Source organism: Triticum aestivum, chromosome 3D, assembly GCF_018294505.1.
Source record: "Triticum aestivum cultivar Chinese Spring chromosome 3D, IWGSC CS RefSeq v2.1, whole genome shotgun sequence".
NCBI lineage: Eukaryota > Viridiplantae > Streptophyta > Magnoliopsida > Poales > Poaceae > Triticum > Triticum aestivum.
The window spans coordinates 587,452,864-587,465,080 of NC_057802.1; the positions used below are offsets into that span (position 1 = coordinate 587,452,864).

Consider the following 12,217-nt stretch of genomic DNA (forward strand, 5'->3'; position numbering starts at 1 on the left):
AAGACGAAGATCAGCACACAAATTTGAACAGGCTGTCACCTGCTGGATGGGCTCCTATCACCGCTCATGGTAGAGTCGATGGCGTACTGCCTCTCCAAAACATTGTGTGTCCTTGGTGCAAGACTATGCCGTCAATCATGTGTTCTTCCACAAATTCATAACTTCAGAATGCTGGAACAATTCAACGGTATATAAGAACATTCGAACGAGGAACTTGGAACCAGTTGTCTGTTGTTGATCACTGATCAGGAGTGGTTTTGGTACATTACATATATTTCTACACTGCCTTGAAACATCAGCGTATGTACAAATGCAAAATGTTGCTCTCGACAAACAATTCTGATTCTAACTAAAAACCTAAAATTCTGTTGCATAAAAAGAGCCCTATCAGTACGCTAACCAAGCTTGAAGGTGTATTTTCCGCAGCAAAGGAGCGAGGGCTGTTTATAGCTCTGCTTCCGCTTTTGAACCCAGTACACTCAGTTTGCACTAAGGTTGTAATCTGATTTGTGATACTGAATATCAAGCACTTAACCAAAGATTTACGGCGTGGAAATCCAACCTTTGGAACCCAAGAACCGCTATCTTCTGCATTTCTTCTTTGTTGATTGTTCAAAACATCAAACTGCTCAGGACATCAATAATTCTTATATTGGCCACTACGCAAAACAGTTCGACTGGATATGTCTGGAATGGATTATGGATGTGAGGTGATTGAGAGACAATGTAGCCGATCATCTCTGCAGCCAACTAAGATGCGCCCACCCACCATCAAGGGTGACGAGAAGATGTCCCCAGGAAGATCCATGGCTGCAAACTCTTGCAGAGAGTAACCATCTTTCTCCTGCTCAGCATCAGCTCTAATCCCAAGGACACGGACCTTCCCAGAACTTGTGCAGATACAAGCAAATCTGCAAAAAGAACAGCTATAACATTTTCTTGACACCTACTCCATTTGCTATAAGTCTTTGCTATCAATATGCCAAGTACCTCTCTGATGCTCCAGATGGCCTTGATGCTAACACTTCATCAACAAAAGCAGATGCAGTAATTGGGTCGCCGACGTCATATGACCAAAGAAGATCACCAGATGTCTGTGGTGAAATCATTAATGTTTAAGTACTTAATGTGAAGATAAGCCATGATCTCCTAGTAAACCTAAAATGTAATAAATAAAGTTCAATTGTTTAACACAAAAAGAACCTGAGAATTACCCGCAGCTGCTAAATTGACATCAGAAAATAAGTAAACACAACAGTGGGAGAGATTCTATGACCATTAACTGTATTTCTGGAAATGATGTGTAAAATATACAGCATGCTACTCTCTCACTAATGCCCCTAGAAAAGATTGTGTTGTCTCAAAAGAGACATTTGGACGTTCAGTAAGTAAGACTTACAATATCAAAGGAGTATAAACTTCCATCACGGGAAGGTATCAGGACCTGCCAATGACATGTATGCAAAAGTTTGGTTCAGTTTACTTCAAACTGGGACCACATAAAGTTGTGAACTGTAGTTGAGCTCAAGCAATTAGCTCGCGAGGAAACAACCTTTTTCAGAATTCTCAAAGTTAAATTATAGACTGGAATAATATGAACATAAAACTACATAAGACAGACGAGACTTTGATAAACAAAGACCATACCTGAGAAGGAAGGGCACATGACACACATGCACCAGCAAAAATAGGACCACCAACAGTTGCCTGGGTTTTAAAGAAATTAGTTATGGCTCTGTGATAATCAATTAAATAATACTAACAAAATTGACAGTATGAAATAATACTAAATAACAAGAGATCAAACCAAATAAAATCTTGATATGACAAGACCTAAAAACAAGGGCATCTAAAACATAAATTGGCATCCACAAACTACAAATGTTCTCCGAGTACTCCGCTCAATGTTAGTTAGTTCTGTAGGCTGGATAGTTAGCTTTGGTCTACCAGATGTCTGGTGTGTCTACCAGACAACTCTAAAAGAATGACTGTTCCTTTGTATATCATTCTGTTGCAGAACTGTAACTTTGTAACAATAGCTTCACAAACACAACAAGGAGAAGAGCTATTCCACCTTCCAAACAACAGTGCCATGTGAGTTCAATGCGATCACCAGACCGTTCACCAAGCAACAAACAACTGCAAAACGAAAGTTAGTAATCAGCATAAATTGGCATCCTTAAGTGAAAAATACTGAATGTACATAGCAAATTCCCAGTACATTCCTTATCGAACCCACACGTTGGCTGAGGTCAATACACATGTTATGTTTAATTGATTTTTATAATGTTAAACTTGGCACCTTAAAACATATGCCACATAGCTAGCCAAAAGTATGCTCGAGACATGCACGGTTGCACAATTTTCTTGGGGCCTCCCCAACAGTTTCACGTTTAAAAAAATGGTTTTGACTGATGCTCAGATGCTGCCGTGCAAGGGAGTAACTTATGGGATTCAGATTTTACTAGAAAACATGAAAATCTTGGATGAAAAGAAGTGCATCGCTGAAAAAATCAACATTTGTGAAATACATATGAAAAAGTAGGCAAAAAAATTCAACAATTGTGAAATACATATGAAAAGGTAGGCATTAACTAAATGTTGAAAAGGTGAATTTTCAAAAATTAAATCTGGATGTGGACCAACTCCTAAAATCGACTGGCTCTTGCTACCTTTAACGTTGCATCCTCATAACTCTTTTTAGTGTCAAGGAAATTTAATCATAAAATACGCATGGACATATTGCAAGACATGTGTGCTCATGCCTCTTGGCTAGCTTAGGAATTACCATTTCCACTTTGATGATCGATGGCAAGAGAACTGAAAATTGCTGCCCCAGCTTCATATTGCCAAACTATTCTGAATGATGGAACCTGCTACCACCAAAAGAAACCAGTGAAGACTCTAGATACTCACTCGTTGCTAATTATTTTACTTTCTATTACCAGCTTTACTGCAGACAATTCCCATGGAAACAATAGACAGAACGATAAAAAGAAAAGAAAAACATGAACATTTTCTCCTTTAAAGTTATCACGGGGAATATATCGTAAGTCACCTCAAGGGATATTGCAGTTACAAGGCCACTCGTACAAGCAACATAGATCCTGTCGTGTGCCTGCAAGGAGCAATCCAGATGACACAAGATCAATAGAGCCCTTGCACAGATTTAAGGCAGATGCATGCTGTGAATCAGTAAGAATACCATGTCCACAGCAGGAGAACCATAGATGCTTCCACCACAAGATACTTTGTAAGCGCAGCAACGATCTTTGTAATTTAGTGCATATAAATGATGATCATAAGAGCCACACCTGATAACCATACACAGCATATTGTTAACAAAAAAATTAACAGCAGTACAGCCATCTATTATGCAAACTTGTGTCTCTCTATGATTGAAGAGTGAGTAGACAGATCATTGGTTCACTCATTCTAGTTGAAAACACACTATTTTATTATCGCAATAACAAATGTGCTTTCATCTAAACAGAGATAAAATATATATACAGAGAGAACTGTGAAAAGTGGTGGTAGTGTACTATGATGAAGGAACAAAAGAAAGATTATGGAATGGTACCATATTAAATTCCTTGTCCTGTCAACAACTGGTTGCATTTTTACCTGAAAGAAGATTCTTAATTTGGTATATGAAATATCAACAACATTAGATGCTTCTCAATATGTTCCATCATGTACACTGTAACAAAATAATCATCGTTGTAACTTAGTAACTGCATCATCAACTTCCATATGCTAGAAATACTACCATCATGGGTCTTTGCATAACTTAAGCGTGACATTTGGCCCCTTTACTATTTCACTTGCAGCAGTTAAAGAACTATAGCCTACTCAACATGAACATACAGTCAGGAAGATTTTCTTAAAATCAAACATCCCAAAGCTGAGATCTATTATAGTTTTATTTACGTCTAGCACACAAAATAATCAGTCCCTTGTCATTCTTAGTGTTCATCAGAGATGGGATGAAAATACATATGCCATATTTCAAAGTGAGGTTTAAAAGATATTTCAAATAATGCAGCAATTGTACCTCCCCATCTGTTTGAACTGTCCAAGATAGTTTACCAGTCAACATATCATGAAAGTAAATTTTCCCTTTATAACATCCAACCACAACCTGTCCAACAGATTAATGATGAGCTAGACGCAAAATGATTGGGCAGTTGCTATGTCAACTAGTTCAATAGTCAGGTCACCTCTGAAAAATCACCAGTAATAGCAGCAGAACACTCCACACGTCCTTCCAATTTGACACTCCACCTCACTGAACCACTGCATAATAAATTGGAAGTAAATTTTAAAAATATTCAGTATGCATATGTCAGATCGGAACTACTATCTCATTGAATCAAATTCAAATTAACTGAATCAATAAGAGCATGAGAGTATATGTGGCGCACCAAACCGAGGATTTAGCATTCAAAGTAATAAGAAAAATAAAAGAAACAATGACTAAGAACTAGCAAGCGAAACTCACTTGCAACCATCGATGCAGAGAAATAAATGTGAATGGGACCCAATAAATATGTTTATCATCCCATTGTTCAGGACAAGCAAAGGTGAGGCATCAACACATGAATCCAAAGGAATGTTCCAAAGTTCCTGAAGATAACCTCTTTTGTTGTATGAAACATGTAAGCAAACATCTTCAAGTTGCAGCTTCCCTTCATCGTCATGCATAAATCTGTTGCAACGCCCAATAGACCACTTCTTGTGTAAACAGAAGTTCAGGATCCACTGACTCCCTATGACACTGTTTCTGTCCTTCAAGCCTGTATCCAAGTAGAGGTCGTTTACCTGGTATCTATCATCAGAAGAGAATGGATATTTATTAAGCTGGCCATCTGTTTCATCTCCATAACTCTCTGCAATTTGATAATGTGCACGCTTTCCATTTATCTGTGCTTTGCCTCCATGATAACTATCATCCGCATTCGCAGCACTCAGGTCAAATAGTCCATGTATGCTTGTAGATACGTTCAGGTCCTTCTTAGGCTGAGGCTCATCAGTAGGAGAAACCAAATTACTATCCTCCACAACTAAAGCGTGCAAAAGCTTAGAAGGGGTTGGATAGATATAAAGCAGTCGCATGTCAATCTCCAACTTGTGGGCTGCATGGGCGGCAGAAATTGAGTTACCACCCAAGGTGAAAAAATCATCAAACTCGGAAACTTCATCAACAAGCAGGGTGTCACAAAATGCCTATTGTAGATAGAGACGGCATCAGTACAACATGAACATAAATAGACACTATCCAAAAAAAAAGAAGAAAAAGAACACAAATGCCAGATTAAAAATAAACAAGAAGTTTTCAGGCAAAAAAAAACAAGAGAAAACACTTAGAATTAAGAACAAACCTTTTTAATAACTTGTAAATATGGATTAACTGGACCACTTCCAGACTTAATTTGCTCATTTCCACATGGTTCCAATGCACACTCCAAACTTGATAACTTGACATAGTCAACCTTTCCTGAAGAAGTCAAAGGTAAGGACTTCACGTGGAGAAAGAAGCTTGGAATCATAGCTGGTGGAACCTTCTTGATGAGCCAACTTCGAATTGATGCCATGATATCTTGGGAAGAATTTACTTCTCTATACTGCAGGCTGTCTTTCACAATTCCATCCTTATTCTTAAACACCAGGTACGCCTTATAATCTGGAGACCCTTTACTTTGGAAAGTAACTGCAGCATCACTGACAGCAGGATGTTCCTTTAAAGTGGATTCTACCTCTTCTAGTGAAAAACGCTGCCCATAATTTTTTACTGTACGGTCCTTTCTCCCAAGGAAAACAAGTTCACCAGCCTTCAGCCGTCGAGCATAATCACCTGTTTTGTAGTATGTTGAACTTTCACTGCCTTCAGTGTGATTACTCATCAGAAACTCAGCTAAATAACCATTGAATAAACATGCTCCACTGACACAAATTTCACCTTCATCTGCCATCCCAGCATGCGTCACAAGAACAACTTCACAATTTGCAATAGGAAATCCAATCGGTACACTGGTTATTTCTTCACACTCTAAAATTGCAGGGAGATCTTTGCAATCAAAGAATGTACAATCACCAGAAACCTGAAACACAAGTACAAATTTTGAATAAAGATACATAATAAACACCAACACTTTACTTTCAACCAGTCCCTGTGTGGAGTAAACTGAACAAAAGATAGCACAAAAGAAACAACAGTAATTTCAAGCTCCCAGTGAGATGACACAACGATGCAACTGAGCTCATAGATTGATGGATATTAGGGACAGAAGTATGCTATTTCTGTTCTTCTATTTAACATGTTGCTCAGATTGTGACACTATGTATCTCTTCTGTGTCTTAATTCCAGACCAATTTAACATCTCAGGATGCAAAAAGGGACACAAATTCAGTTTTAAAGTTTTATAGGCACCGGACGTAAGAGGCAGTAGGGAACTCGAGCACTTAATCCTTATGGCATACCAACTCATTACGATGATTCCCCAAAATTTACATTTAATAGAAATAGCACCAAAATTGTGGTCAGTAAATGATGTACCCATAGCAGGAGCAAAGCCCTCCCTGTCACGAGCCTATTTTGGGGGGAGAAAATGTACATCCATAGCAGGAGCAAAGCACTCCCTGTCATAAGCTTAAATTTGTATGAAATCTTAAGAACATTTTAAACTTCTCTGCACAAAGATGGCACAGATAACACTGAACGCGACGAAAATATTTAAACATCCTCTTTATTAATAGTCAAGTCAGAAAAATTCAGCTGGCTGGCCAAAGTAGTGTTGATTTGCACTAGCAGTGTCTAGTGAATCAATGGGTAAGAGTAAGAATGTATTAGAGAGAGAAAATAGACTTGATCTCATCTGGAAAAAAACAGAAAATATTGGGTGGGTAACTTTCTTACCTCTGTTGTTCCATACAGATTTACGACAGTAGTCTCTGGCAGAATTTCACGAACTCTCTTCCACAGCACTAAGGATAGAATCTCCCCACTAAATACCAGGATCTTAAGAGAGTTATATCCACATGAAATATTTTTCTCCATGGCAGGTAGTATCATCTCCATTAGCGACGGAACTATAGTCATCCTTGATATACGATATGTCTACAACAACGTGAGCCAAATGCAAGGGTAATGAATGGCATACCAAAGAAACAAGGGAGTATGATCAATGCTGGACCAAGAAAATCAGGAACATTCTAGAAGCTAATGTTTTGTCAATTATCTATTCATGTCAAACAGGAAAGAGCCTCAGACTATCTTGATTACAACAACAACAAACTATAAATACTGTTTGCTGCCATAATAGTATAGTGCAGTATCTCTGACAATGATAACGAGAAAGAAATCTTATGCTAAAATACATTAGGAGCTACCAACACTTGGGCATACATGAACAGAACAGATGCCTTGAGTTAGGAAGCCGGAAACCCTGACTATCCAAATTATGCAAGTTCAATGGAAAGGTAATACCAGTCAGCAAGCATGCGAACAAAATGTGTATCCTCACTTATATGCTATTTTATCAGTGTTAAATGGTAATTCCACAATATGAAACTGAATACTTGAAACGGTAGTTTTGTTTCTGAGATTACTTATGCAATATTATTCAAGTAATAAGCTCTGGAGATTTTGATCGGATACTTTTTGGAAAAAAAAAACTGGATAAGGAAACCAAACACATAGAAGTAGTTTTACTAGAACAATGGCTAATGCATATATGAAGGCCAGGTAACCTTAATCAAGTTGGCCAACGATGTTGGATTAGCTCTCCAATCAATGGGGGGAATGACCAGTGTTGTGCTAGTCAACACAGCAGAAAGAAATTCCTGAAGATGGTCAACAAAGCTGACAGATGTCTTAAACAACAACACATCGTCCGAACACAAAGGATTCCTTCTTTGCATCCACAAAAAGCGATTCAGAAGACCTAAGACATGATAGTAAAAGAAGCATGTCTTAATACGTTGGTTGCTCAGCCAAACCTAAAATTTAAGCGGAACAACCTAATGAGCAATCCATCATAAAATCGCAGAACCACCTAATAAGTGCAATTACTGAAATATAGTAACCTCGAAGTCTAGAACAAGAGGCTAGCATCTAGAAACATGTCGATCGATCCATTTGTCATTTTCAGAGGCAGAGCAACAAAATACCCTGATGACTTAAGTAATTTCACAACAATATGAACATTTACCTTTCTCCGTTCCACAAACGCCTTTGGGTCTTCCAGTAGAACCAGACGTGAACATCACGTAGCAGAACTCTCGCGGCCTCTCGCGCTCGCACGGCCAAACAAGCTCATCTCCCCCTACTACATCATCGAACCCTTGCCGGATGTCGCCGTTCAATCGCAGAACAGGGCAAGAGCAGCCCTTAAGAACATCGTCTTCATGCGAAACCCCTGCCGATACGACTAGCGCCGCATTAGAGTCAGAGACAGCTGACCAGACCCTGTCCTCCGGCCACGAGGGGTCCAGCGGCAGGAACGCCTCCCCGCACCTGAGCACAGCGAGGACCGCGGCGACGTACTCCGCTGACGGCGAGGCGTACACCCCCACCAACCTAGGCATCGCGCCCGTGCTTCCCCCGTGTCTATCCAAGCAGCCTAGGGTTCCAAATTCAGAGTCAGATTGGGGCGAAATTACAGCGGACAACAAATGTCAGCCGAGCGCATCGCAGCTCACGCACGCACCTGGGGACCCGTCGTCGCCGGGGTGGTCCGTGGAAGGGCGAGGAAGCGCGGCGGCGATGCGGCGGGAGAGCGAGGAGACGGCGGATAGGAGGTCGCCGCAGGCGAAGCGGCGCCTGCCGTCGCCCGCGTGGACGACGGCGAGTCGGGCGGGGTCCCGGCGCGCGGCTCGGTCGAAGGCGTGCGAGATGCAGCACGGCTCATCCACCTCCGCCGAAGCCGCCGCCGCCGCCGCCATTCCGCCGCCGAGCTCGGCGCGCGCCAGCGGAGAAGGAAATTAAGCGGACACCCTAGCGAAAGCGGAACGTGCAAAATCCGCCTCCGAGCTCAGTTTGCGTACCGTGCGGAGCCGTTTCCCCAACGCCAAGACGCGCAAATCTTCACTTTTTTTGTTTCTTGAACCGGCAAATCTTCAGTTTGTTACGGTACATGGTTCGAGTCGAAAATACATTTGCACTTCGTATACTCCTATAGGCGAAGGGCATATCTCAGATACCTTTTGTGTTTCAAATTAAGATTTATACCAAGTCTAAATGGACAGATAAAAGATGCTAAACCTAAGTCCGGTGCCAACTATATCGATGGTGATCAGACCAACAAACTGATGACATATTGTTCCATCCAAAGTTGATCTTCAGCAGTTCCATGTTGATGAGCTCATCTACAGGCTTGTGAACATTATATACCTTGCAGATCGGTTGCATATCACCGCAGTCGATTTTATTGTAAACCATCTTGGACCGGCTGTAGGACTCGCACTTGTAGAACCTCTGGCACTCACACTTTTTTTTAGAACGAAGGCTCAAGAAGAGCCCGCTTTGAATTAACAAAGTCATCAACCGGCCAGGATTACAAGATCACCAACTTACAAGAAAAAGCAAGAAGAGAAACAAGCGGCTGATACAAGGAGCAAAGCGAAACAGACTCAAAAGCAGCAGCGATAGCAAGCACGCCATGCTGCCGCCATCACCCTACAGGACGACCTACACCAACCAGACAAGCTACAGACTTGAGAGGATGCACCACCGCGCAAGCTTCGTGATCGTAGCCAAACTCGAAGGCAGAACTGACACTCCTCTGGAACTGCCACCGCAAAGGGCCCCTGCTCTCTCATCCTGGCTCGAAGGATGCCGCACCGGCAGGCGGCAGCTCGGTTCACCCTAGAACCCAGAGGAAGACGTCCAAGCTGCGCATGAAGAAGGAACTAGGAGCAGACCTGCTAGCACAGAGCACACCATTCCGAGCACCGTCGTCGTCCGCGGTTAAGCCACACCGAAGGGCTAGAGCTGCCGGCCACAGTCGTAGCAACAAGGGTAACAGCGATGAGCCACCGAAGAAAAGGCAGTGAAGCGCCGAACCAAGCTGCCACCCGCCACCATCACACCCACAACCCGACTCTCTCGTCGCCCCTGCGATCCCCGGACTGCGCCTCCAAGAAGGAACACGACACGGATGTGTCGTCGTCGCCCGAATCAGGGGACCTTGGCTTTCACCTAGCAGGGAACGGGAGGAGGGGGAGAAGGACCCTCACGACAGCCTCCAGGAGGGGTACGGCGCCCAGGGCGTCGCTTGCGATGTGGCTGCGCCGGCCAGGGGTTTCCCCCGGATCTAACCCCACTCGACGAGATCCACATTGCCGGCGCCCGGGAAGAACGGCCTAAGCCACTAGGACCCGGATCCAGCGATGGAAGGAGCAGATCGGGGCAGAGAGGATGAAATGCATCTAGCGGCGGCAACCCCGCAGGGGAGGCCGCACACCAGCGACCGTGGACCGATGCCTCCGCGTCCCCCGCGAGACCGAGGGAGGCGCCTCACCAGCTCCGGCCGGAATGGCCCGCCGCCCGGGCCACCCGACGCTCTCCGCCCGGGGCCGCCGCCCCAGATGCTGAGGCCCTCCACGCTATGTGGAGCCTCCAGATCCCCCGCCGCCACCTTCATCGGTGTCGAGCGCACGCCGGCGCACACCTCTGGCAGCGGCGGAGGGGAAGGGGAGGGGCGGAGGAGGGGTGCGGCGGCGGCGGTTAGGGTTTCCCCGAGTCGCCTCGGAGGAGACGACGCGGGGACGGGGGGCTCCAGAAATGCCTCCGTATTGATAACTACCTAGAAATTGTATCTCGAACCCCTGGCACTCACACTTCTAGAACCAACTCGGTGCATGGTCCACACATAAATGCCTCTCCTTTTCCCGGTGTCTCTTATTCCCTGATACAACTTTTACATTATATTTGTGTTCATCTACCATCTCTCAAAGACTAGCTCCTCTTTCATCTTCACCTTTCATAAATTCGAATGTGATGGAAGAGTGTTCCAACTAGTAGAACTAGATGTCACTGCTTGAGTCACGATGGGGGCGGTATATATCACTAGTAGAAAAAGAGGTTTCCATACGCCCCCATTAGTCCCCAAAACAATCGAACCGCGACAAAAGGGGCCTTTAGTCGCGGTTCGGGAGGAGACCCGCGACCAACTATCTGGGCCCAGCGCGCTCGGTCGACAGCTGGCGGACGGGAGGGGCTTTAGTCCCGGTTGGCCTGGCCAACCGGGACTAAAGGTCCCCGAAGGCCTTTAGTCGCGGTTGGCCAGGCCAACCGGGACTAAAGGCCCATCCCTATATATAGGACTCAGCTCACTTCACTTCACTCAGCTCACTTCACAATTTTCAGAAGGGGGTGGTGGGTTTGCTTTTGGTTCCTCCTATGCACACAAGGTGTTCGATGAAATGCCCGAGAGCCTGAAACAAACATGATATGAAGTGTCCGAGCCACACTTGAGCTTTCTCATTTATTTTTCCTCCGCGATCGCGGTTAGCAACTTGAACCTTTCATGTGTCATTGATAAAATACGCATGTGTGTAGTTCATTGTTTAATTTGTATTATTTCTAGCTAGTTAGTTTAACAAATGCATGATGGTTAATTATATACTTTATATAATAATAATGCAGATGAATCGGCAATGGATGTACGGTCCCCGACTCTCCAGCGAGTTCACTACGGGTTTGAAAGATTTCCTCGTAGTGGCAAATGCGAACAAGCAGCAAGGTTTTATTATCTGTCCATGTGCTGTCTGTAAGAATCAGAAGGGTTACTCCTCCTCAAGAGACGTTCACATGCACCTGCTTCGGCACGGTTTCATGCCAAGCTATAATTGTTGGACCAAGCATGGAGAAAGAGGGGTTAGAATGGAAGAAGATGAAGAAGGGGATGATATCGATGACAACTATCATGATCATTTCGGTGATACTTTCATGGAGGATGATGCTGAAGGTGGGGAAGGGTTAGGTGAAGGTGAAGAAGAGGCACATGATGAGCCCGCTGATGATCTTGGTCGGACCATTGCTGATGCACGGAGACGCTGCGAAACTGACAAGGATAGGGAGAATTTGGATCGCATGTTAGAGGATCACAAAAAGTCGTTGTATCCAGGATGCGATAATAGTCTGAAAAAGCTGGGCTGCACACTGGATTTGCTAAAATGGAAGGCACAGGAAGGTATAGGTGACTCATCATTTGAA

At 43.7% G+C, this 12,217-nt stretch overlaps 1 protein-coding gene across 3 annotated transcripts; it reads right to left on the reverse strand.

Annotated features, from left to right (window-relative positions):
* Positions 1 to 214: 214 nt before the first annotated feature.
* LOC123080726 (putative acyl-activating enzyme 19) lies at positions 215 to 9,028 on the reverse strand. 3 transcript variants are annotated; one of them, XM_044503662.1, is made up of 18 exons: positions 8,709 to 9,025; positions 8,516 to 8,621; positions 8,211 to 8,417; positions 7,750 to 7,943; positions 6,917 to 7,117; positions 5,382 to 6,101; positions 4,502 to 5,226; positions 4,221 to 4,296; positions 4,055 to 4,141; positions 3,581 to 3,624; positions 3,206 to 3,314; positions 3,059 to 3,118; positions 2,789 to 2,873; positions 2,075 to 2,139; positions 1,648 to 1,707; positions 1,400 to 1,444; positions 991 to 1,094; positions 215 to 911 (listed from the first exon to the last, which is right to left on the reverse strand). In XM_044503662.1, exons 1-18 carry the CDS (start codon positions 8,907 to 8,909, stop codon positions 698 to 700), a joined length of 3,303 nt encoding a protein of 1,100 aa, XP_044359597.1. In that variant the 5' UTR covers positions 8,910 to 9,025; the 3' UTR covers positions 215 to 697. The 3 variants fall into 3 exon arrangements, with proteins under 3 accessions (XP_044359597.1, XP_044359596.1, XP_044359598.1); XM_044503661.1 differs by having other exon boundaries at positions 8,211 to 8,621; positions 8,709 to 9,026; XM_044503663.1 differs by lacking the exon at positions 215 to 911 and having other exon boundaries at positions 1,006 to 1,158; positions 8,211 to 8,621; positions 8,709 to 9,028.
* Between the last annotated feature and the right edge of the window lie 3,189 nt (positions 9,029 to 12,217).

Bases quoted from the DNA above. Each gene is read 5' to 3' on its own strand.
- LOC123080726 (XM_044503661.1), bottom strand. From the start codon at position 8,943: ATGGCGGCGGCGGCGGCGGCTTCGGCGGAGGTGGATGAGCCGTGCTGC. The intron at 4,297-4,501 runs GTGAGTTTCGCT...TTTATTATGCAG, and splicing joins CTCTGCATCGATGGTTGCAA to TGGTTCAGTGAGGTGGAGTG. The intron at 912-990 runs GTACTTGGCATA...TTCTTTTTGCAG, and splicing joins CCATCTGGAGCATCAGAGAG to ATTTGCTTGTATCTGCACAA.